Here is a 22,101-nt window from a genome sequence, read left to right as displayed (position 1 = left end):
TCTTGGCAACCAATGAAGCTCCGACTTCACGCCGTCCGATCTCTCTTTCTCTTTACTCCGACACGCCGTCAGCCTCTTCTGCGTGAACACCGCATACCACCCAGAAGCAGAAGCGGTCGCAATGCCTACGCGTCTTGCTGCTTGTGACCCGTGCAGGGCGTCCAAGGTGTCCTGCGACCACGCACGGCCAGTTTGTGGTCGATGCAGCAAGAACGACGAGTCGGACAAATGCGGCTATCGTGATCGGCCTTTCAAGCGCAAGCGACTGATCAGGTAGGCAATTCATCGAATTTCCCGCCGGCCACGATGAGGCGCCCTTGATACATTTGCTCAGGAAATGCCAGGCCAAGTGCGTCTGCAACGATCGCAGTAAATACAACACCTCCAGTCACGATTGTGAGCGCCTCACCGTCGACATCCACTTCGACTCCGCATGTATATCCCAATCCGGGCTACCAGGGCAGGTCAAGTCATGCTGCCATTTTCGACACCGTCAAGGCCAGCGGCGGCAGTACTTTACCAGAAGGGGTGCTTCAAGAAGCGATGTTGGAGCTCGAAGATTCAGAAAAAGCGCAGCATGCCAAATTTCTCGATGATCTCAAACGGCTTGATTTCGAAGCATGCGCCCAGCTCATCTTCCAGTGGAACTATCGGGGTGTGACGCTGCCCATCGCTGGTCCACTCCTCACGCCTTGTACTGAAGCCGTTTGCGATCTGTTCCGAGATAAGACTGGAGCAGAGCTCGCCAGCCTGCTCTTCCGAAGCTCTCGCGAACGTCTCACCGCCGACGGAACGATGAGTATTAATTCATTCTGCGATACCTTCTGTCGTGGCGACCCCGGTTGGGCTACTCTCGGGCTCTTCTTGGTTGGGCTCAGCCGAGCTGTAGAGGATACTGCATACTATCCGGCTCTCTACAGCACTCGCAACGGTCAGAGGCACTTGCAAAAGACTGCTCTGCGCTGCTCGGATCAATGTCTAGACATTTGTCTATCATTGGACTGTCTGAATGATTTACAACTATTGCTGCAATATGAGAACTTCATTGCGCACAGCATGTAAGCACAACTCGCTGCACATTTCTGCTTGTTTCTCCTCATCGATCAGGATGTGAGCTGCAATGCGGATGAAGTGAATCCATTGTGCACTGTCCCGTCTTCCTGACACCCACGCTGACTGCTATATACAGGATCGATGGCGATCAAAGCTATCACTCTTGGAGACGTTTGGGGGATGTCATCAGCACGATTTATGCCCTCGGACATCACGATAGAGTCAATCTTGCATCTCTGACAAGTGAGACCTTGGCTGGTCTTCGGAGTCAGATAGTTGCGCGATCATACTCGGCTGACAAGAATATTTCCGTCTTCCTAGACCGTCCTTACAGGATGCACAGTGCGCAAAGTGCGCTGAAATTGTCTCACAGTGATGTTGAAAGTTTGTTCCACGCGGTACAAGCCCCTCAAACAGGCCACTTCGATTACACGCTCGAAACCCGATGGACTGTGGCATGGTACGCCGCATGCGTCTTTTCTGTCGTTGATCTTTGCTAACAATCAGCATTTAGTGCTCTTCTGAAGGAGCGCGTTCTGGATCTGCTCAGAGACGATGATCACATGTCTCGTGCTCAAGCATCAAAGTGAGCCCGCCTAAGTGCCCAAGGACGTATCTGAGGGACCCGGGACGTTGCTGACTTTTACAGCGTGATATTGACGGAATGCGATGCCCTGATGACCGCCTTACCAGAGCGTTACCGTCTAGAAAACCACTTGAAAGACTTCGAAGGCACCGCCATTGAACGCGACTTTGTTGCGAGTGCTGCGCTCAATTTGCTGCACGTTCGATTCCTTCTCCACACACCATCTATGACAAGAACTTCTGTACCCAGTCACGAACTTGTGGTTGTGTCAGGCGCAATGCTGAAGATCGCAGCAGAGGTTGCAATGCTCAAGGACTCTCTCGCAAATTCTGGGACAGGGTTCATATGGAAGGTGAGTTGAAAGACGGAATGAATGCACGTGGGCTAACATATTCAGATTGCTTCATACGGCCTGCCTGCTGCGGGAGCGATCTGTCTCGCACTGGTGAGTGGGGCTCACAGTTTTGCTCAAAATAATCCCTCGATCCCACAAGCCATCCAGGATATGAATGTCCTGGTGGCGCACATGGAAGCTGGTGTTCTCATTCGCCCTGATCAACCCAACTATGCGTTGCTGCAGCACGCAACCGCTACGATTAAGAGCGTGCTTAATCGACACAGTCTTGGTCTACTGAACTCTCAGCATGAAACAAGCACCGCGCTAGTTCCTGGTGAACAGGTGAGCCTAGCTGAACAGTGGCCGACATTCGAGATCGATAATTTTGATTTTCCGCCGGGTTTCTGGGCGAATCTGGCTGAGCATCCTGCTTTGTTCCAAGATATCACATAAGAAGAAGGAGCAACGGGTCAGTCGAACAGCATGCATTTCACATGATCAGCCGACAGCGCTCTGTCATGCGAGTAGCTCAAAGTGGGCCTCAGCACGCCGACGATGAGAATGCTTGTTTGGAACACGCCGACGACTCCGAGGCAAACTCCGAGAATGCATATCAAAGCACCAGACCTCAGTTTGCTGCGAGGATGCACCCACTCATACTGTGTGAGCTTTTGAATACAAGGACCACCTTCGATCATGTTGTCAGAAAAGCTTGCCGTCTTCGAACAAAGCCGTCAAACGCTCCCCGTCGGCATTGCTCCAAAGGTTTTCTCCCAGGACTACAAGCCACAATCAAAAAAGAACAAGCCTCGATCTAACGACTGGACCCATAGACTCAGTAGTGAGTCACGCCTTCGTGGAGCTTCTACGCTCAAAGCGTCTGCAAGCTCAAAAGCGGCCATCCCAATTTGCAATCTTGGAGTCGCTCGCCCAGTCGCGTCCACGATACCATGGAGCTCCATGACCATGTCGCTAAAGGACTACGCTCGAAGTGGTTCAGGTGTCGACAGCGATGCGATGTCATGTCTTGATGGCGAAGATGATTGGGATCTTGGCTATGCTCTCAACTATGGGCACTCTGCGGGTTCGCCGCAACTTCTGCGGTTCATCACTGAGCATGTTGATCTGATTCATGAACCAAAATACGAAGACTGGGCAACGTCACTGTCGTGTGGGAACACCAGCGCTCTCGATATTATTTTACGTATGCTGTGCGAACGAGGCGACTGGCTGCTGACGGAGGAGTATACCTATCCGGGCACACTCGAGATGGTCAAGCCAATGGGCATCAAGCTCCTTGGCATCGACATGGACGAAGAGGGACTTTCACCTGAGGTGTTGGACGATCGACTATCGAACTGGAATGAGACACTTGGCCGCAAGCCCTTTGTGCTATACATAATTCCCTGTGGCCAGAATCCGACTGGCGCGACTCAGAGCCTGCAAAGACGCCGAGCAATATACGACGTCGCTGAGAGGCATGACTTGATCATCGTCGAAGATGATCCTTACTTCTTTCTCAACCTGGGTGATCACACCTCCGCACCGCCATCCACTGCAGAAGACTATCTGGCTCAACTGCCCAAATCGTACCTCAGCCTGGATCACTCTGGACGAGTTCTGCGATTGGATGCGACTTCCAAAATTCTGTCTGCAGGTTTACGAGCGGGGTGGGTCACAGGCAGTGAACAGCTCATCAACCAATTCATCTACCACACAGAATTCTGTACAACAGCTGTGAGCGGACCATCTCAGATCATGATGTACAAGCTGCTCGACCAAACTTGGGGACATCTCGGCTTTATCGAGTGGCTCCGAAAGCTCTCTTCGGGGTATCGCAACTCTCGCGATGCGCTAATCGAGGCTTGTGAGCGTTGGCTGCCTTCATGCTGTGATTGGAATGTACCGACATCGGGGATGATGGTATGGGTCGGTGTTGATTTGTTTCAAGCTTCTGAGAATTCGAGGAGAGAGCCAAACAATGTCGAAGCTGCGATACATGCTCTGGCAGTGGCGCGAGGTCTGCAGATGAGCAGAGGAAGCTGGTTTGCTGTGCAGCCCGCGACTCAAAGTGAAAAGCTCGGTTTCCGATTGACGTTCGCTGCAGCACCGAAAGAGTCGTTCCACGCTGGTATGAAGTGCTTCCGGGATGCCGTGCTAGACGCCTTGTCGGAAGCGGAATCGCCAATGAGTTCTTGAGCGCGAGAGCCTTGAGAGCCGTTCGTATTACGCATCAAAGACCAACAGAATGCATGAGTTTCGCGTCGAGTTCATGACTTAAAAAATCCCGTCATCGTCCCCTTCCACTCAAAACTCAACCCAACTTCATCTTCCTTCATCATGTTTTCCGCTCTCGCACCACGAAGCCTCATCCTCCTCTCCCGTTTCCCCAACCCGACATCCCACTTCACATTCGGACTCAAAGCCCCATCAACCGGATTCCGCATCCCGCTCCATCGTGCCAGAAAATGCGCATGATAGTAGTCCGGATCCGTGCTTGTTAAAACCAAATGTAATCTTTCGGCATCTCGTCCAGAGCGGGGAGATACAGGTTGAAAGGTTGCTCTGCCTTTTGTTTGGATACGAGCGTCATATGATGGGAGAGCTACGGGCATAGAGATATCGATTTGAGGAAGAATCTCGCGTTCAAAGTGTTGTTCTACGCAGGATTTGAGTTGGTGGTTTAGAGGACGGAGAGCTCGCCATGAGTCGATTGGGGAGCAGAAGCGGAGGATATGGAGCCATAGTTCATTAGGGAGATGGGACATTGTGGTTGCTATATTTCTTTCGTTGCGGTATCGTGTGAATAGTATTGGTATATCGTTGTAGGAGGTCAAGGCTGAGATGTGGCGACCGATATCGGGTTGGCGTTGGAGTGGACCCCACGTATGCAAGCTTGAAGCTCAGCTATCACCGTACCAACAAGAGGATAAGCTTAACTCTAACGCTCAAGCAGCGAGCTTTAGACCACCACAGTATTGAGATCACTAGCACACACGACTCTGAGACCTGAAGGAGACGACGAGACGACGAGACTGAAGTCCCGTCACAAGGGTGTGTGTCATAAAGTTGTAGACATTATCAGAATATAAGTACGAGATGGTGGGAGCAGTCGCTAAATATCATCAATCCACCTCGAATCGTGACTCCGCGAGTCGACGTTCATGCACATCTCATCAGGTGAAATATCTAGTAGTGAGTCTTTGGCTTGTCCTCCTCAGGGCAGTCCTCCTCAGGCTTGTCGCCGTTCTTGACTGGGTAGGTGGCTGGCTTGTCCTGGTGCTCTGGCTTGTGCTCTGGCTTGTGGGCATCGTACTTAGGAGCCTCAGGCTGGTGCTCGTACTTTGGTTGCTCTGGCTTCTTTGGGTAGTCCTTTGGTGCCTCTGGCGACTTTGGCTGCTCTATTTGAGGCGTTAGTGATTGATCAAAATGCAAACTTCCGAACGAGCATGGCGCTCAGCAATGGTTAGAGACGATCGGGATAACTTACCTGGGTGAGCTGGGTAATCCTTTGGTGCCTCAGGGTGCGATGGGTAGTCACCCTTTGGTGGGTACTGGCCTGGCTTGTCATCCTTGCAGTCCTTTGGGTTGTAGTCGTAGCCTGGGTTCTGGGCCTGGAACTCAGCAGCATTGTCGGCGATCTGGAGAACAGCTGGGCCAGCGACGATGTTGTCGTCAGTTGGCTTGTCACCGTTCTTGGTGAGGACAACGTAGGCCTGGCCTGCCTGAGCAGCGGCTGGGACGGTGACCTGGTAGTTGGCGCCAGAGCCGGTGATCTCGGCTGGAATGGCACCACCTGGGAAGGTGATGAAGTAGGCGTTGGTGGCGGCGACCTCCTCGGCGACAGTGAAGGTGAGGACATCACCGACCTTGGAGATGCCGGCTGGGGCGGCGGTAATGGCTGGGAAAGCCTTAAGGCCAAGACCAGTGGTGCCTGGGGTGTCTGGGCAGCCAGTGATGAAGAGAGCGGCCAGAGAGTAGACCTCGTTGAACTCGAGAGGAATGTCGAATGGTGCTGGGAATGGAGATTGTGGAGGGCTCTGCACATTGCGGAGGTACGAAGAGTGCCTGCTCTCGACAGTGAGGATAGCGCCAGCAGCGGTCAGGTAGTCTGCAGATTTGATGTATTTGGCAGCTCCGAGGTAGGCGCTGACACCGACACCCTCGAGGATGTTGGCAGTAGCCAAGAAGCTCTGCGCATCGGTGTAGCCGAAGTTGTAAGAGCACTCGGCAACAGGAGTGGCACCAACGGCCCTCAAACCAGTCTCCAGATAGTTGACGTGGGTCTCCTCGTCCTTGGAGATTTGCTGGAGGTTGTTGTAGAATGCCTCAGCGGATGGCACGCCAGCGGCCTTGAAGTCGGCAGCGGTGAACTTGGTCAGAGCCTCGCGGTAGAAGGTGTTCTCGAGGTGCTCGAGAGACAGCGCATACTGGAGGATGACGGCATCGTCAATACCAGTTGGTGGTGTAGCGGCCTGGCGCTGCACGAGAGGAGCAGCGGCAGCAAGAGCTGCGAACGAAGCGGCGAGGGTGGCGTGCATCTTGTCGGTTGGGGGTTGGTGTGAAAAGAGTGTATTCAACCTGATGAGATGGTGCTTGATAAGATCGATTCAGTCGGGGCCGTCCAGCTTTTATACCTCTGTGCCCCCTCGCAGGACGCGCTACTCCGCGGCTGAATCGACGCCATCATCATGGAAGGTTGACCTCCTCATCGACCAATTTTAATCATTGCAAACACGTTGGCAAGTTCCGCCATGTGCAGATGAGAATAAGGTTAAGCATACATGTTCGGTTGCGGTTAGTACCAGTACAAGACGGCGGCCCAAGATTGATGCCAAGCAGCCGCTCTGGCCCGGTCACTACTTTGTCGTGCTGCCATTGGTTTGGCGTCCATCCTTTCAGAGTGGAGATTGGTATGTGCTGTTGGAAGTCTACTTGCGGTAAGCGTGTTGACAATATTCCTCAGATATGGCTTAGCGCTTCCTCATTTGGGCCTGCAAGCACGGAATGGCTGACGTCCGCAACGCTCGGATCTCGTGCTTTCCGGAGGAACAAGAGCTCCAGAGCTGCGACAACGCGGCAGACAGCTTGGAAAGTCTGGTCGTTGCCTGCATGATCCCTGTAGTCGTTCATCACTCTGCGTCTGCTATGAGCTTTCCACTGTGGCCTTGCACGTGCAAGAATCACTCGATGGGCAAGGCGCGATCGCCATTCGCCCTGTCTGCGTGCTCTGCGTGCTCCGCGTGGCAGCCATGCTGTCTTATTGATTGTGCCGGGAAAACGCAAGACGCGGGCAGCATGAGGCCATCTCTGTGATGATGCGCGCGGATGCCGTTGAGTCGCAATGCAAATACTTCGTGTTGCCACAGGTAAGGAAGTGCGCTAACACTGGCTCGACCAGAGAAGAGCGGGGATGTCAACTTCACCTCGCATGCCAAGCCTCGCTTGAGCAGGCCTGCGCCCGGATTCTCCTCCGCAGTCAGGCTCGCTGCCGTTGACCTTTCTGTTGATCGACCATCACCTCATTTCGTCGCATGTCAGTTTTCACACGCTTGAGCACTCTAGGTGAGCCACAATACACTTTCTCCTCGTTCTCCGCCGCCTCACCCGTCGGGAAATTCGACTCTAATATTAATCCTAAGACTGCAGGTGTCAGTCTGCTTGAACAGCTTTTGCAGGTAGGCGTGTAAGCTGTTGCCTTTCCACCGTCTTGCTACCCCTTGGTTCTGACGAGCATCATCTGCAACATCCCTTTCATTTGCTTGTGTGTAGTTGGTGGATTGTCTTCACCGGCCATATAGCCCTGGGCCTGGCCCAGTGGTGTGATTTATCGATCAATCAGCGACTGTGTGATACTTCCTTAGCTCTGACCCTCTTACTCGCGAAACATACTTTCCACAACGAGCAAGCTACAGTACGATCCTGAAAGCTAACGCCTCCTTTGTACTTGTGTCCGACGCAGCTTCCATCGCAAAACATACCACTCCTCCCGCTGCATGGTTTGTTCCCACGAGAGGCTCGAGTCCAGGAGTTCAAGTGATGCTGCCGTCGTTGCCTGAAGCGAGTGACAGCGCAAGTCTTTCGTACAAAGCCGCTATAGCACTGCCAATACTCATCTTCTGCTGCTGATAACACAGACATCGCTATCAGAAATAAGAACATGAGAGAAAGCAAGCTTTTTCATCATGCGAGCCGACTCCGAGCCAATGCTCACTGCGAATATGCCTTCGAATGCGTATCAGATTCCGGACTGCGGTCTCATACGGGAGTGATGCAAAAGCCTAGGCTGCTGCGCTGAATCGCAGCAACATCACAAGAGCAAGGAAATCGGCGTAGGTGACGAGAGGTCATCAGAGACTTGTAACCGGCCAATGCCGCTTTCGAAAAATACTGCTGGTCTCGAAGGTGGATGTACGATTGGAGCTCCAGGGTAGCTACCGTTGCCGTCGAAATGGCCAGTCGATTCCCACAATATATCGCTTCGCCGTTGAATTCGATACTCTAGCTCCGCAGGGTTAAGCAGCCGCTCAATGGAGCGAGCTTTGCTCCCTAGCATCGGTAAGACGTAACGTGCATGAATAGTGACCCACTTTCGTCAACCGTCAGGATCGTCAACGATTGATGGAAACGCATCGCATGCTCATCATTAACCGCCATTTCGACGACTTCGTAGCAGAGGTCAACGACGGCAGCCTCGCTCGCTCCACCGCACTCAATGCCTCACGATCGATGGCCTGACAGACTGCAGAGGAGGTGGAGCCGAACGCAGCATGTGAGACCTTCCGCAAGTGACCTGGGCGGCCAGGCAGGCTCACGGTATTTCTCACTGTCGAATTGTTACATGATGATCGGAGCAAACTCGGCTTGCTGGCTGTGTCGAATGGCGCCACCCGCTGATGGACCATTCGCGGCAGGGCTTTTCACGCGCCGTAAGCCATGATCGGGAGCATGACATTCTGGGGCAAGTGAACGCTGATGACAAGTTGATCGAATGGCGTCAAGTACTCTCGCTGTCCACACTCTACCGCATGATCCTAAAGATACGAAGAAAGGTTCCATGATTCGATCGTTTCCCAAACAGGCAGATCTGGTTTGTCACGGGCGTACTCCTCGCCCTCGGAGACGTCGTCCATCTTGAGTTTGAAGCCGACAATGTCTTGGGCAGCGGCGAATACATCCTGCTTGATATCCGGGTCATCTCGGTCTTCATCGACTATTTTCTCAAGCTCCAACGATTGCAGCGTTGCTTTGTGCTCCCGAATGAAGCTCAAGAGCATTTCCTTCGGAATCTCATGACCGTTGAGTTCTACTTCCGCGATGTATCGGAGTGGCTTTTCGTAAGTTGGGAGCTTCTCTGCGACGAGTGCTTGGAAGAAGGTGTCATCGCACTGCCGACCTCCATCGCTATCGTAGCTTATCTCGCAGGTGAGAGATAGGTAGTCCAGTCGCTCGGCTTGCGACACAAGCGTTAGAATGGCCGTGCGATTGAAGTCGATCATTTGACAGTTCTGCCTCATTTCTACGCCTCGGAGCCCAGAATATCGCCGTTGCAGAGGTAACAACAGTGTCAAAGAGCGCAGATGTGTGAAAGGAGCTCGATGAGGATAAAGTAGCATTGCATGACCCAGTATCCATGGATCGAGGTGATGTTCCCAATCTCCGTATAGAAGGTGAACAATTTCGGCTGTAGACTCATATATCGCCCAGCATAGAGCGCCATAAGCACTTTGATCCACTAGAGCGTCGCCTCTTACAAGAACTTGATCGCCATGATCCCTGAACAGTTTCTCGACTCCCCACGCATTGGGATATCCAGGTGATAAGGGCGACATATACGGTCCGAAGGTTGCACTGATCACCGGAATGTTGCCAGCAAGTTGAAAAAGGTTCAAGACCAGCTTCAATCGATGTTGTGCATCGCTGCGGGCGTCCATGTGATTGGCGTATAGCGTGCGATATTTGGCGATTTTATCCCGTGTACGGTCTGATTCACGAGTCCAAGGGCAATGTTCATGTTCTTCTGGGTCTTTTAAAAGGGTAACATTGAGTTCGATCCTTTTGACCGCGGACTTGTATACTGGATGTTTGGCAACCCAGATCAGTCTCGACATGCCACTCGCGTCCAACATGATGACATGAAGCCACGAGAAATAAGTTTTTGCCATATATTGCACCGTCTTTGCTGCGAGCTCCGTAGATGCAAGTCTCAGGTTGAACAAGTCCCCTGACTCCAGATATGGCAGGATCAATTCCAGAAGCTCGATCGGAAGGTCGTGGAGAGGTGAGTTCGTAGTAGTCGGAGTGACCTGCAGCTTGCTTGCAGTACCAGCCATGATGTGCACGGAGTGTCATGGGAGGTTGGTGTCGCAAAGAACGCGCCAAACGCGTGTTCAGAGGTGCTTCGGTGCGGAAGACGCGTTTAGCGTTTGATTGCCAAGATATGTCCAGAACCGCGGTTTCAATAAAGCCAGATACCACAATGTGCGAGGAATCTCGTCAAGTGAGTGTGTGTGGGAGTACTTGCCAATGCGCTGACAACGCGAACACCGAGAGAACTCGCAGAACTTTGAACTTCGGCAATGCTACGTGCATGGCTGCTTCACGCCTTCTCCAAGCAGGGCAGCGCGAGAGACTGGTATCCAACTCTGATACTGGGCTTGGAAACTCTTGAGGCGATTCAGCTGCATGAACGGATACGCATCTTGTTATAACGGACAATGTGGACCTTTTACATACCCTGCACCTCCGGCCTCCACCGCTCGTCTTCCTGGCTCACAATTATCTCATGCACCGGCAACCGGTTCTCGATAATCTCCTTCCCATTGACTAGATCGTTCTCGTCCGCTCTTCTCCCCGCCTCTTCTTCATTACTCGCAATCCCTGCCTCCACATGTCTCTTCATCAACCTCTTTCTCGCAACCTTCTCATCCACCTCCACGAACCACAGCTCGTCCATCAGCTCCGCCGCCTCCTTCCACTCGCCTTCTCCCAAACTCAGATAGTTGCCCTCCATGACGAGCACTCGACTCTCTTTTCGAATAGGAATATCATCCGGCACCGGATCTTTCACCGCGTGATCGAAGCTCGGCGCGTAAATCGTGCCCGTCTCGGGACAGATGGGTTCGCGAAGCTTCTTGACGAGCGCGAGGAATGCCGGAGCGTCGAATGTGAAGGCTGCGCCTCGACGAGCGTGCGCATTGGCTGGATTGGGAAGGGCGGAAAGCTGAGCGCGGGTGAGGTGGTAGCCATCCATGGGCAGGAAAGTTGCGAGGAGGGAGTTGGCCGTGCGGGCGGCGGTCTCGGAGCGATAGCGTTCGTTGAGAGCGTCTGCGACTTTGGCCGCCAGTGTGGTCTTGCCTATGGATGCGTGAGTATTGCACGGCATTCAGGCTGTCGTGCTACTGTGAAAGACTGACCAGAACCTGGTATCCCGCTCACCGCCACCATGTATCTCTTGCTCGCGGGCACATCCTGCACCTTGTCCCATACTTTGTCGACCAGTCGTGCCACTTGCTCCTCCATTCCGTCCTGTATCGTCTGCAGCTCTTGCTCGTGGGCGTGGTGTGTGGAGCTTCAGCAACAGAAGCTTCGAATGCTTGCGAGGATCAGCCCGGCACGTATGCAAGATGGCAGTCTTCACGAGGTGATGCAAATGCTCTTGTCATGTCGCAGCGAAAGCTCCTGCACCTCGTGGGGACGTATGCGGTCATATCGGCTTGTTATCGCGAGGAAACAGGGCGACACTGCGCCGTGCTTTTTGGTGGTTTGGTGGTGGAGTGCTCCTAGCTTCTCCGGGCAGGGATCATCAGCAACCTTCTTTCACATTCTTCCTCCGAATACTGTACACAACGACAACGTCGGCAGCAGTACAGGAACAATCATGGCTAGGCATTGAGTACAGTCTATGAGTACTGCTGAAGAGCTTGGCTACAGCGGCGATGAAATTCTGATGAGAGGCATCACGGTTGAGAGACATTTTAACCTCTGCCCTTTCTCAATCTACAACTTCTCCTTCGACTTCCCCTTTCCTCGACTCCTGTACCCGCTCTGCGTAGCACCTCCATCCAGCTCCAACACATTACCAGTCATGTGCGCCGCACCACGACTGGCCAAAAACAATACCAATCCACCAAAATCATCTGGCTTTCCCACTCTTCCGCTCGGCTGGCCAGAAACCAGCGTATCCAGCGCAGATTCCATTCCGAAAGCCGTCATTCGCGATGGGAAAACTCCTGGACAGATGCAGTTGACTGTGACATGTTCTGGCATGAGCTTGCTCGCTTGCATCTTTGAGAGATGAATGCAGGCAGCCTTGGAGGGTCCGTAGGAGAAAGTTCCGGAGCCTGGTGCTGCGAGACCACCTTCTTCGCCCGTCGTGACATCGACAGTTGTGATACCTGCCATGGAGGCGATGTTAATGACGCGGGAAGGGTTGTCTGCCGTGGCGCCTTTAACCAAGAGGTCGTGGAGGCCAACTGTTGTGTAGAAGATGGATTTGACGTTGAGGGCCATGAGCTTGTCCCAGCCGGATTCGGGGAAGTCGTCGTATGGAGCGCCCTGGTGAAGTTCTTCAACATCACATCACTTTCGAAGGCTGCAGTCTTGACTTACCCATGTGGCACCAGAGTTGTTCAGCAGAACAGTCAGTCTATCAGTCTTCTTCTTGACTTCGGCACAGAGTGCTTGAACACCCGCCTTATCCTTCAAATCTGCAACAATGTAATCGCACTCTCCCGGGCCGAGCTTGTTAAGTCTTGCAGAAGTCTTTTCGAGTTCGCTCTTCTTTCTGCTCGCAATGATCACATGCGCTCCGTTCTGGATGAAAGCCTGGGCTCCCATCTCACCCAATCCAGTAGCGCCACCAGTGACGAGCACGACATGATTGCTGACATCGAAGAGGTTGGAGACGGCCAAATTGGCGCTGACAGATGAGTGTGCCATTGTGGTGATTCGTTCCCTTGAGCTAGAATTTCTTGGACAGAGTGCCAGAAGAATGAAAGAGTGAAGCGTGATAAGTGTTCTGATCTGTTGTATGCAATGCTTACCTTGGGCCTCGGCACAAAGATCGACCTCGCCCGCATGGCTGACACGCGACTTCGCGGATTGGGCGTGCACTGCAATTCATCAACTCTCGTCATACACTGTTTTGGACTTCACCCAGCATCGCAAGCACTCTCTCGCCGGATCACTATGTATCCGTGACCTATCAGATTCGCGATGGAATGTCCTGCCGGCCATCTCGAGCCATCTGCATCTGACCGCCAAGCTATTTTCGGCTTCGTCGCCAACAAGCACGACTGTATTGATCCAGGCTTCCGGACCTGACATGCATGGTCTCACTGGCATGCATTGCCTTTGTCAGGAAGATCTGGAAGAGCATGCCGCAGCAGCTAGGGCAAATGGACTCTGCGAACCAGCATGTCCCGACCGGTCATCACGTGTCGTCGTGATTTGTTCGTGTCAGCGTGTTGCCAAAGCCAGAACGTCCCATGAACGAAGCCAGGGACAGGTCGATCAGGCAGTCCGTACCACTCCGCCGCCCTTTGAAAGAACGTAGCTCGTTTCGCTCTCGCCAAGTCAGGACCCGAAAAGGCAATTCGTCGCCGAGCCCGCTGCACACACTTCCGGTGGTATGCAGAACTTTTGTGTTTTTGGGCATTCTCTCGATCAGCACCTGTGTACAAGTGGGACGAAGCTACTGGCCTCCCAATCGCCTCTCGTAACTGACAGACCATGTCGAATGAATTTGCTGACCAGCGACTGATCCCTAGCCGGCTGGGTAAAGTCCTGCCATGATTCAAGGGAAAGAAGATGGAATCCAAGCTTCGCGCCTACAATCGCTGGGAAAGCGCGTGACCGAACACTTCTCGTGATTCTGCTGGGTCTCGCGCTTCGCAACGACCGAGAGCGAAGGATAGTGTCGATGTGCACCTTACGACTCAACCTCTCGGCATAGCGAGATGTCCGTCCCCATGACGCCTGAGATTCCCGCTCGCAGCGACTTGAGCAGGCGTGGCCAGCCAATACTTAAGCATGAGGCTTTACACCTCGGCGTTTGAGCTACTCGCAAGCAAGTCGAAAATTTCGAACATGATACTCGCAAATCCAGTCGTCTTGGTCTCTGGTGCCTCCAAAGGCATTGGCAAAGCCATAGCCCTGGAAGCAGGAAGACAAGGCGCATCCGTGGTCGTCAACTACAGAACAGATAAACCTGGAGCCGAAGATGTTGTTTCAGAAATTGGACCCCATCGCGCAATCGCGGTGCAGGCAGACATGGCAATCCCTGCTAATGTGTCCCGACTGGTCGAAGCAGCTGTTGCACGCTTTGGAAAGATTGACGTGCTAGTCGCGAACGCTGCAGCTGCGTTCCCAACTGAATTCGAATCAGTGATGGAAGCAGACTTTGACGCTGCATTTGGTTTGAATGTGAAAGGTCCACTATTCCTTGCTCAGGTTTGATCTTCACTGATGACTCGGCATGACGAAGACCTACTAATCATGGATTAACAGGCGGCTCTTCCCTTTATGGCGAACGGAAGTCGGATAATCTTCATATCATCCGACCTCACCGACTTTAGCGCGCTGCCCCCACAGCTATTTCTCTACATCTCCACGAAAGCAGCGATCAACATTATGGTGCGGTCACTCGCACAAGCACTCGCGAAGCGCGGCATCCGCGTCAGTGCCGTATGGCCCGGCCCAGTTGAGACGGAAGGCTTCATTGAGGTTAACGATGAGCAGAACTCACAAGCTCTAGCAGCACTCAGTCCTTTCAACAGACTTGGCAAGGTGGACGAAGTGGCTGATGCCGTAAGTTTGCTTTGGAGTCGAGAAAGTATTTGGATCTCAGGACAAGTCATCAAGGTGAACGGTGCTGGATGCTGAGCGGCGTGAATCATGGGGCACATAGTCTTTGACTAGTGAGCTGTCACACACACGAAGCTCGTTGCCTATCACCTTAGTCACAAAACAATGACAGATCTGGCCACGCAGCCAGAACGGCTGGCAGTGGCATCTGTATCAATGGCATCGTGCTAGTGTTGGCTGCTGACTTCCCCGGCAGCAGCCGGTAAGACGGTAAGCATATCCCTGCTTAGCACAAGATCATGCTACAGCCTGACGTTGGATCTCACTTCATAGACATTTTTGATAAATTGTGAACAGTCATTCTCCCTCTGCTAAGCTTTCCAGTTCTCCTCAAGTCAGCACTCTTCGAAACAAGATGAGCGGCCTTGCTGGTTACGATGTACCTCCCTTGTACAAAGACAAGATTACTCCGCGTCAGCAACCGGACACTCGCTCTGACTCTGAGATTCTTTCCGAACTCAGCAAACACGTCGAAGTGACCTCCGAGAAGAACATTTGGTGCTTCTGGGACTCTGGACTGGAAAATCTTCCAAACTGGTGTCGTCACAATGTGCTCAATTGGGCACGCGTTTGCGACTCAACATGGACAGTCCGCCTTATTCATAAAGTTCCGGGCAAGCCGAACTATGCACTGGACTGGATTACTCCCGATGACAATCTCCTACCGTCGGCTTTCGTGGACAATACCATGACAGGCCCCTACGTTGGTCAGCACTCGGCGGATCTGCTGAGAGTGGCTCTGATCTGGAAATACGGTGGCGTGTGGCTGGACGTCGGGGTCATCCTCTTCATGGATCTTGACCGGCTTTGCTGGAATCGACTGTCTTCGCCTGAGAACCCTTATGAGATGTGTACAGCGTGGTCTAACCAGACCTTCGTTGCAAACCATTTCATCGCTGGTCGCAAAGGCACAGAATTCTTGCTCAAGTGGCAACTACTGTTCTCGCATCTATGGAAAGACCGGACATCATGTGACGGATTGTTTGGACATCCTCTGATGCAGTGGCGTATGCATATGCCTCCTGACCACAGTATAGCGCTCAAGTTCAAATGGCCATTCAATGTGCCTCTGACGACCATCGTTGATTATACTGCACAAATCTCATGCTTTGGGCGAGTGGCAAATCTACAGGAACCAGATAGTGGGTTCGATGGTAAGAATATTTGGCATGAGAAGATTCTGAAGATTGACGCCATTGACGAGTGCTGGAGAGCTGAGAAGTTGATTGGGTTCAATGGGCAGGACCTCTTTGATTTGTTGAATCTACGAAAGCCATCTGCAGATGCGGACCAGGAGCGATATCAGAAGGCCGAAAACTTGGTGTGGGATCTACTGTCCAATGCTAGCATGCAAAAGGTCGCCCATGGGAAGAAGCTGTTTGCTACGCCAGCGCTCGGAACTCTCTGGGACGAGATGGAACGTGAAGGTGGAGGGTCTGGAGAGGATACGCTTGCGAAGCTGTTGAGGGATGGTAGCGTATATTTTGAGCAGTCCAGACGAGAGGCAGAGTATATCGAAGTTGAGAAGCTCGATTTCGTACTTCGGAAGGGTCTGCTGGAAGAGTGATGAAAAGTGACAGGTGTTGTATAAGCATTCATCGAGGTACCGCCACATTCCTCAAAGACTTCGCTCTTGACTTCAACTGCTACATACTGATCTGCGTAGAGATACATAGATATAGCTAGACATTTCAGGCATATGCTCCGACAAGGTCCTGCGACTAGTAGCAGACACCATACCAGGGGGAATGACCAGGAACGTGCTTTCCATCCATGTATTTGCAGCGACTAAGCAGTCAAAGTCAGCGTATGTTACTTTAAGTCTGGCGAGTGTGGATGAACCATACTTTCCGGTCTTTGTGCATCGGTGTCCCTGCGTTGTTGATCAGTATAGTGTCGATGGAAGCATGCGGCTCCATCAATGATTATTCTACTGACTTTGTGGCAGCCAAGAGTTGCTGGAGGCGGAGGATCAACTGGCGGAGGGTTGTTGATTTGGCAATATCCATTTCCACGTGGATTCATAACGCAGGTCTACAAGTCGGATCAGCGGAAATCCTGCGCCAAGGCCGACATCAGCTCGAGGAGATGTCTGAACACTTACGTATGTGGTTCCCAGTTGACGCTCTTCGAGTTCAGCTTCCGCCAGTACTGAGGCAAAAGCTGTGGAAGAATAGGCAATGATGGCGGCAATGATCGAGATCTTCATGGTCGCGGATATGCGATGCTATTCTGCTTAGACGATATCGAGATCGTTGGAATTGTTCGAGCTTGGGCAAGACTTTCAGCACAGCTGCGGGCTCTTTATAGAGGTGACTGAGTCTTCCGGCCGTTGGAAGAAGACTCAAATCTGGCCGGCCGAGATGATAGCCATTGCACTCGAAGACATTGCCAAGGTGAAAGACTGTTGCGCGATGCCGTGAATACAACCAGAATGACCCGAACACGAACAAGAACATCGATCTGAAGCCCAACATCTTCAAGAAATGCTTCCAACAGCACTGATTTGTGGACCAGAAATGGAATTGATCCAGCTGACGACAAGGACGCCCTTTACATGATGCTGACTATGTGCCTATAACTGGAAGCCTGATTTGTGATCCGTTCGGACGAGAAAGTTTTTCTACTTCTCCAATTCTTCCAGTGCTGATTCTCTGTCATAGCCGCAAAGTCTCAAGTCAGCGGAGAGGAGTGTGCGCCCGCATCGAACCGGGTTTGATTAATAAGGTGAGTCTAGATACGATCGATCCCATGTAAGCACCTTGAGGTAGACTAATCAATCTCAGTATCAACCTGCGGCACAAACGTCAGTCCGCCATGCCGCTCGCTTAGCGATTTGTGTCCATCGATTAGTGTCTCTCCAAGCAACAACGAGTGAGATTGTTCCATCGTCGCCACTATACTCCGTCACCCTGCTGAGTCTGTTCTTGGTTCGTCAATCCTCAGGCCGGCAAATGCTGTCGAGACTGGTGTTAATCTGGGCCATGTTTTCCTTCGTCAACTGGGTGTCAGCTCTTTTAAATGACTCCTGCAGATGGTCCCAATCGATCTTCTTCTGCTTCGAACAACCTTTCGAGGAACTCTTGTTTACTCTTCGGCGATGACACCAGAACACTTGGTCTCAGAGCAGCGGCTTCTTGTAGTGTTGGTCAAGCGGCGGATGCGCTTCTCTCCTTTCGCTCGTCCCGACTTCTTCTTCGTGTCTTGAGCGCAAGGACTCAAATTTCTTTCAAACACTCACGGCAATCCTAAGATAGTCGGCCAAACTGGCGCGGAAAACGTCGAATGTCAAGCAAACTATCCAGCTGAGAGTCAGTCTCCTGCCGAAGGTCCAATCTTGTGCTCGTGCCAACGTTTCTTGCCCAGGAGGCGCTACAATTAAGACGTCCAGCATCACTAGACTATTTGAGCATTTCCTCTTGCTTCCATTTTGGAATAACCCCTGGATCTTGTGTAGGAAGATGCTCTTGTTGCATTATTTCCGCTCCTCGTACTCAGCATTGCTTCCAGAGACACTGAGACGAATGGCAAAGGAAGTCGGACATGAAGAAGAGAACGGTGCACGCTTCAATCTTGTTTGAATTCTACACAGATAAATAAGACCATGGACAGCAGAATCACGACTCAGCCCTGCCACTGCAGTTCGATCAAGCCTAGACGTGATCCTTCAGGCTCTGTCACGTTTGAAATAAGGAACCGCGAATCGGCTGTGGCAACGAGCTGCTTCCAGTCCTCTAGCTCCCTGACCTTCGCATTGAACAGTGTCAACATTGTCAAATCCAGTGTCCTCTGGTTTCTCTCAACCTCCGGAGCCACGGTGCCAATTGTGGGCATAATCTCATCCACAATCAACACCTTGGCTCCAGGCTTCAGCCCCGGAATTAGTGCCTGTAGTATGCGTGTAGCCATGGCATCCGACCAATTATGCAGAATCCACCTGAGCATGTAGACATCTGCTCTGTGTACGGGCTGCGGCTTGAAGAAATCATGTTCCATGAACTTTACCCCTTGAAGGTCAGCGTCAGATTGCTTGCGAACAGCCTGGACAGTGCTCGGCAGGTCTTGAACAGTGATTTGCAAGTCCGGAAATTGTGATTTGAGCATAAAGGCGATCTCTCCTGTAGATCCACCAACGTCGACGAGATGGTTGACCTTCGACCAATCGAAGTTGTTGACTGTATGTCGGGGGTCGTAGCCGTCGCCCGCCTGGTACATACTCATAACAGCAGCAAACTGCTTGGCTTTAGATGGAGTTCGATTTAAGTATTGGTAGAAGTCTGCATCGCCTGTGCCTATAGCAAACATGATTGCCGACTTCGCAGGGCTGTCCGCTTCTGGCCATTTCCGCAGTGCAGGCGCAAGATTGCTGAGACCAGTGCTACCCATCTCAAGCATCGAGAACCAGTCAGACATCTGGTCCGAGTCGGCCCAGCTACGGGTGATTGGGGAATGTGCGATGTATCCGTGTTGCGGCTGTTCGAACATCCCAAAAGCAATCGCAGCCCTCAAGATCTGGCGTAGAACTCCCACCCGGACTAAAGTCTTTTCTGCGATATCTTCGTATGAGATCTTCGCATCGCCACTAACAGGGACCAGCTGAGGGATTTGAAATTCGAAGATGAATCGCATGAGCCCCAGAAAGGCTGTTTGGGTGAAACCGTGCATATGTGAAATGTCCTCGGATCTTGTGAATAATCGCTGCATGTTCTGGCAATCGCGGATGAGCCGATTTCGGGCCTGTTCGACCAAAGGCGGGTAGGAAACATTTTGAGCAGGGTTTGCTTCAAGACTCATTGCGGGCAGCTTGTTCACCTCGTGATACTTTTCAATTAGAGCAGCGCTTTCAGAAAGCGACTGAGCCAAAGCTCCGACGCTATCTTGCGACTTTGGAGTTGACATCTTTTGGCGACGTGAGTGGTTGGTTGCGATAGAGGTATTGTCATGCCAGCGCTAACATGGCATATTTATGCGTTTTAGAACACCAACAACAGAGCGAGATACATCCCATGAATAGACCGCAACGCATATTGTACGTACCATGTCTACGGAAGTCTGAAACTTCTTACTTCCGTTCCCGATCTAGCATTAGATTCTGCTCTATGCCAGCTTGGAAGCCATACACCTTATCCGCTTTGTCCATCGGCATATTCCCCACAGAGCTTCGTCAATCGGACTATAGGAGGTCGCAAAGCCCTAGGACATATTATCCTGTTACATGAACAGAGAGTTTGAACTATGTCAAGGTCTTGAAACTCTGTCGTCCCTACGTAGCCCATCTCAGGAGGCACGGAAGCGTTCGCGATAAACTTCACGCGCAGAGCATGGTGTTGAGTAATCCAGAATACATCATTTGAACGCTGGTCTGTCTGCCATACCATCGTACGGGCCACGCAAGCCTCGATATATTGTTGCGCAAGCACGACATGAGTAGCAGACGCGTGAATCAGCATCTTTATGACGGGATGGAGAGTTTCAGCTCCAGCAAGGTGAACAAAGCGACAGAGCGTAGATCATAGGGTGCCTATGGAAGAAGAGGGCACCAGTACATTGATTCTCAGGCTGCCATAAAATTCTAGGGCCAGGCTATGTCCAAGTCTGCACACCATCTCACCCACAGCTTGTCCAGCTCTCCTTGGGACACGAAATCGACCTGCTATCATCAGCCATTGCTATTGACACACAAGGATGGGATCTGTGAAAAAGAGGGTGGGAAACTTGCCTGATTCGGTCTTGCTTTCATTCGATGGAAGAAACGCCCTCGATTCTCTAAAACCTGTGGAGCATCACTGGTCGCTAGATGCACTCCAGTGGCCGCACCCTGAGACTGTTCGATTCCCACGAGAGACATCATCATCGGAAGAGTCCGGTAGAACGGATCTCTCCAGGTCGGGCGGTCCGGAACGTCGAATACGTTTGTCTTGACGAGCCCCGGGTGGAACGAGAAGGCCATGCGGTGGCCACCATTGTGGCAGGCGAAGTACTGCTGTAACCTACGGGCAAAAAGAGTCTGCATGTGCTTCGTCTGGTTGTACCTTGATGGATCGACCCTGCCGGACGGATCTGTACTCAATGTATGGAATCTGTGCTCAATCTTTCCCTGCGTCTTAACCAAAGAGAAGTGCTCTCCTAAGTGGCCAGTGTAACTGGCGAAACTGGAGGTGAGGATGATCCGGGCGGTCGTGCGCAGGTGCGATTGTAGAAGATAAGTCAACAGAAATGGGCCGAGGAAGTTGGTCTGATAGACACGCTCGAGATTGTCGGCCGTGAAATCCTGTCCTGGAGGACACGCTAGTATGCCGGCATTGTGAAACAGAAAATCAATCTCGCCGTGTTCCCACTGTTGTGCAAAGTTGCGAACAGACTCGAGCGAAGCGGTGTCGAGCGACATAATCTCAACGTTTGCCTCACGGCAGGACTCGAGCATTGACTTCTTCGCTTGCACAGCCTTCTGCTCGTTGCGACACGCGAGTATAACCAATGCCCCCATTTCCGCAAGCTGAAGTGCAAGGCTGTACCCAATTCCGGTGTTGGCGCCCGTCACGATCGCGGTTCTGCCATTGAGGTTCCTCGAATCTGGCTTCAAGTCGGGCAGCAGTCTGGCAAATATCATGGCAGCAGATGCTGACATTCTCTCCGATAGCAGGACTAATCGTCGGCGGATGGAGGGAGTTGCAAACATGACTGCGCGCCGTCCGTACTCTGGAATCGCCGAGTCGACCATGCAAAGGCACATGCATACAAATATTCCAGTGATGTAAAATGTCCCTTGGAAAACGAGAATGCTTCAACGATCCCGCGAAAAGCTTTCAGTGCATCAGAGCAGCCGTTATACTCTGCTGACTTTGTTGCCGTGGGCATGCAGCCCCAATGCTGCAGCCGTGCAACGCAGCTGGGGTGGACATCAAGCTTGGCCCCTTGAAGGGCTATCACAAGTTGATCATGGTCGAAGGACGACCAATTAGCGACTTCTGATGTGCTTAAGCATTGTGTTTACCAATTGGGGCGCATTGGAGAGACTCTAAGTTAGACGCAATACCTAGTGAACGTCTAAAAGTCAGTGTCCAATCCCGGCTGCGGTCCTGCGGCTGCAAGTACTGGGGTCTTATTGCAAAGCAAAACATATTTTTGGTAATCTGCCGGTACTTCGTACCATAAGGATGACGCAAAGATGTTCGCCTGTTGCACATTGCACCAAGATGAGAGAACAAACTTCAGTGTCCTTGTATTGCTGATCGAACGACAGCACCTTTGAAGAGAT

At 52.1% G+C, this 22,101-nt stretch overlaps 11 protein-coding genes across 11 annotated transcripts; 4 read left to right on the top strand and 7 right to left on the bottom strand.

Annotated features, from left to right (window-relative positions):
• Window positions 1–121: 121 nt before the first annotated feature.
• CKM354_000760100 (uncharacterized protein) lies at window positions 122–2,429 on the top strand (the record flags this gene model as incomplete). The annotated part of the gene is made up of 6 exons (XM_044802955.1): window positions 122–273; window positions 345–1,058; window positions 1,190–1,513; window positions 1,568–1,639; window positions 1,703–1,991; window positions 2,037–2,429. The coding sequence occupies 6 exons, from the start codon at window positions 122–124 to the stop codon at window positions 2,427–2,429; spliced, it is 1,944 nt and encodes a 647-aa protein (XP_044658890.1).
• Window positions 2,430–2,672: 243 nt separating this feature from the next.
• Window positions 2,673–4,175, top strand: CKM354_000760000 (uncharacterized protein; the record flags this gene model as incomplete). The annotated part of the gene is made up of 1 exon (XM_044802954.1): window positions 2,673–4,175. One exon carries the CDS (start codon window positions 2,673–2,675, stop codon window positions 4,173–4,175), a length of 1,503 nt encoding a protein of 500 aa, XP_044658889.1.
• A 990-nt stretch (window positions 4,176–5,165) lies between these two features.
• On the bottom strand, window positions 5,166–6,517 carry CKM354_000759900 (uncharacterized protein; the record flags this gene model as incomplete). The annotated part of the gene is made up of 2 exons (XM_044802953.1): window positions 5,166–5,377; window positions 5,467–6,517. 2 exons carry the CDS (start codon window positions 6,515–6,517, stop codon window positions 5,166–5,168), a joined length of 1,263 nt encoding a protein of 420 aa, XP_044658888.1.
• Window positions 6,518–9,010: 2,493 nt separating this feature from the next.
• Window positions 9,011–10,309, bottom strand: CKM354_000759800 (uncharacterized protein; the record flags this gene model as incomplete). The annotated part of the gene is made up of 1 exon (XM_044802952.1): window positions 9,011–10,309. One exon carries the CDS (start codon window positions 10,307–10,309, stop codon window positions 9,011–9,013), a length of 1,299 nt encoding a protein of 432 aa, XP_044658887.1.
• Window positions 10,310–10,704: 395 nt separating this feature from the next.
• Window positions 10,705–11,498, bottom strand: CKM354_000759700 (uncharacterized protein; the record flags this gene model as incomplete). The annotated part of the gene is made up of 2 exons (XM_044802951.1): window positions 10,705–11,333; window positions 11,393–11,498. The coding sequence occupies 2 exons, from the start codon at window positions 11,496–11,498 to the stop codon at window positions 10,705–10,707; spliced, it is 735 nt and encodes a 244-aa protein (XP_044658886.1).
• Window positions 11,499–11,975: 477 nt separating this feature from the next.
• CKM354_000759600 (uncharacterized protein) lies at window positions 11,976–12,917 on the bottom strand (the record flags this gene model as incomplete). The annotated part of the gene is made up of 2 exons (XM_044802950.1): window positions 11,976–12,533; window positions 12,588–12,917. The coding sequence occupies 2 exons, from the start codon at window positions 12,915–12,917 to the stop codon at window positions 11,976–11,978; spliced, it is 888 nt and encodes a 295-aa protein (XP_044658885.1).
• A 1,149-nt stretch (window positions 12,918–14,066) lies between these two features.
• On the top strand, window positions 14,067–14,861 carry CKM354_000759500 (uncharacterized protein; the record flags this gene model as incomplete). The annotated part of the gene is made up of 2 exons (XM_044802949.1): window positions 14,067–14,429; window positions 14,487–14,861. 2 exons carry the CDS (start codon window positions 14,067–14,069, stop codon window positions 14,859–14,861), a joined length of 738 nt encoding a protein of 245 aa, XP_044658884.1.
• Window positions 14,862–15,198: 337 nt separating this feature from the next.
• Window positions 15,199–16,410, top strand: CKM354_000759400 (uncharacterized protein; the record flags this gene model as incomplete). Its single annotated transcript, XM_044802948.1, has 1 exon — window positions 15,199–16,410. One exon carries the CDS (start codon window positions 15,199–15,201, stop codon window positions 16,408–16,410), a length of 1,212 nt encoding a protein of 403 aa, XP_044658883.1.
• A 154-nt stretch (window positions 16,411–16,564) lies between these two features.
• Window positions 16,565–17,052, bottom strand: CKM354_000759300 (uncharacterized protein; the record flags this gene model as incomplete). The annotated part of the gene is made up of 4 exons (XM_044802947.1): window positions 16,565–16,631; window positions 16,691–16,716; window positions 16,782–16,877; window positions 16,948–17,052. The coding sequence occupies 4 exons, from the start codon at window positions 17,050–17,052 to the stop codon at window positions 16,565–16,567; spliced, it is 294 nt and encodes a 97-aa protein (XP_044658882.1).
• Window positions 17,053–18,467: 1,415 nt separating this feature from the next.
• On the bottom strand, window positions 18,468–19,508 carry CKM354_000759200 (uncharacterized protein; the record flags this gene model as incomplete). Its single annotated transcript, XM_044802946.1, has 1 exon — window positions 18,468–19,508. The coding sequence occupies one exon, from the start codon at window positions 19,506–19,508 to the stop codon at window positions 18,468–18,470; it is 1,041 nt and encodes a 346-aa protein (XP_044658881.1).
• Window positions 19,509–20,415: 907 nt separating this feature from the next.
• On the bottom strand, window positions 20,416–21,522 carry CKM354_000759100 (uncharacterized protein; the record flags this gene model as incomplete). Its single annotated transcript, XM_044802945.1, has 2 exons — window positions 20,416–20,493; window positions 20,563–21,522. The coding sequence occupies 2 exons, from the start codon at window positions 21,520–21,522 to the stop codon at window positions 20,416–20,418; spliced, it is 1,038 nt and encodes a 345-aa protein (XP_044658880.1).
• Between the last annotated feature and the right edge of the window lie 579 nt (window positions 21,523–22,101).

Source organism: Cercospora kikuchii, assembly GCF_019650295.1.
Source record: "Cercospora kikuchii DNA, contig_00004, whole genome shotgun sequence".
In the NCBI taxonomy this organism is placed as follows: Eukaryota; Fungi; Ascomycota; class Dothideomycetes; order Mycosphaerellales; family Mycosphaerellaceae; genus Cercospora; species Cercospora kikuchii.
Note: the sequence above shows the minus strand (reverse complement) of the source record. Positions and strands in the feature narration are given on the sequence as shown.